Genomic DNA, 1,808 nt, shown 5'->3' on the forward strand with positions numbered 1-1,808 from the left:
CCAGTCCCTGCTCGTACAGTACAGAAGACGGCAGACTTTTCTCGGGGACAAGAAAAGCGGAAAACAGACCCAGGAGCTGCTTTTTTTTATTTTTTTTTTTTTTTTTAAACCGGTAAGAGTTTCTCCTCACCGTCCGTGTTTGTTAGGCAGCAGCTCCGTTCGGGAGGCGGGAAAAAGTGAACTGAACTTTCTCTCTTTTTTTTTTCTTCTATGGGGTTTTCTAAGTCATCTAACAGGCCTGCCCATCCGAGTCAACGTAGGCAGATATAGTCCAGTTTGAGCGTAGCTGACCTACAGCTGATGTAGCTGTGTTTCATTTGAATGTTTTTTTTGTTTGTTTTTACACTACAAAACCACAGACTTTAACTAGCTGCCATTTAAATGAAGGTTCAGGAATGATTCCCCCCTACCTCCCTCCCCGTTATGGATACAAGTTAGTTCACAGGATCAAACAGTCTTCATCATCACCTGTAAAAATAATAAATAAATTTAAAAAAAAACTATTTATATTAGCTAACCTTATTTGAGAGGAAAGGGTAGCCATACAGTGTTGTTTATCCATCCTTTACAGGTTCCATGTTTTTGTTTGTTTGTTTTGATTTTCAGGGAGTGAAAGAGCCATAAAGCCGCCATGGATGACATTTTCACCCAGTGCAGAGAAGGGAACCCCGTGGCCGTCCGGTTGTGGCTGGACAACACCGAGAACGACCTGAACTTGGGGTAAGCAGTCCAGCGAGGGCGGTGGGTGACAGCCGCCATATCCTGGATGTCAGGGATCAGTGTTTGTGCTTCAAAAGGCAGATTTCCAGGTGGTGTCTCTCCACACACACACACACACACACACATACACACACAAGCTTCCAGGCCACTGCAGTGACCTCAGTGCAGCATTCTTTCTTTCTTTCTATGATCTCATGCGCGGAAAATGAGTGATGAAGCACAGATTTTGTGGTTTCTAAAAATAAATTCATCACACACACACAAAAATGAGCTTTTAAATGTAGTTTTTAGGTGCTGGAACACTTGAAGTGATAGAAAAATGAAAAACCTAGGTCTCATTGAAGGAATGCATATTCCCCGCTACCTTTCGTAAGAAAAGTTTGAAACTAGAATCACCTTTCTTTATTAGGAAATGACCAACTTATCCTTAAAATAAAAAACTTAAGGCACAATGTCTCACAGTATCACGCAATCAGTTATTACTTGGAGTATGTGTTGAGGATGACTCTAAGCTACTACTACGCCAAAATTTACCTCAATGTCTGTAAAGCTGACTGAACTATAGTCTTTTTTGTTTGCTAAGGTTGATTAGCTGTGGTGGCCATCTTGAAGCGGGTTGGTTCCTAAAGTTAATCAGTTGCAGAGGTACATTCAGTGATTACTGTCTGAGAGTTTCATTGAAATCCATCCAGTGGTTCATGAGATATTTTGCTAACAGACAGCCATCGTTGACCCTAACAGTTAATTACAAAGCAGGTCTCAAAGCAGAGATCTTGTGCAGTGCGTACACAGCAAATCCAGGAGGCCCAGATTAACACTGTCAGATTTGATTTCAACACTTTTTAAGTGTCTATATGGGTCCACACCAGAAAGTGTTAATTTAACTCTTTTTGGAGAGTTGGTATCTTAACTCTTATAAAGTGTCAAATATCAAATCTGCTGGAGTTAATAATTTAACACCTACTAACACTAATTCAGTGTTAGATTTTAATATTAACTCTCACAGAGTACTTCTTTTAACTTCTTAAGAGTTATTTGTAATTAATATTAAATAGGTACTTTATTGTTTTGAACTTTTAAAAATTATT

At 39.4% G+C, this 1,808-nt stretch overlaps 1 protein-coding gene across 2 annotated transcripts in view; it reads left to right on the forward strand.

Annotated features, from left to right (window-relative positions):
* The window catches only part of ilk (integrin-linked kinase), a 9,866-nt gene continuing 8,058 nt past the window's right edge, over positions 1 to 1,808 (forward strand). The window contains exons 1-2 of one of the 2 annotated variants that reach the window (XM_017417924.2): positions 1 to 112; positions 607 to 720. In XM_017417924.2, coding sequence (XP_017273413.1) covers positions 632 to 720 — 89 coding nt within the window. In that variant the 5' untranslated portion in view covers positions 1 to 112; positions 607 to 631. Of the gene's footprint in view, positions 113 to 606; positions 721 to 1,808 lie in introns of those variants that run through there. The other variant, XM_037979218.1, reaches the window with a different exon arrangement.

This window comes from Kryptolebias marmoratus, linkage group LG13 (genome assembly GCF_001649575.2).
Source record: "Kryptolebias marmoratus isolate JLee-2015 linkage group LG13, ASM164957v2, whole genome shotgun sequence".
NCBI lineage: Eukaryota > Metazoa > Chordata > Actinopteri > Cyprinodontiformes > Rivulidae > Kryptolebias > Kryptolebias marmoratus.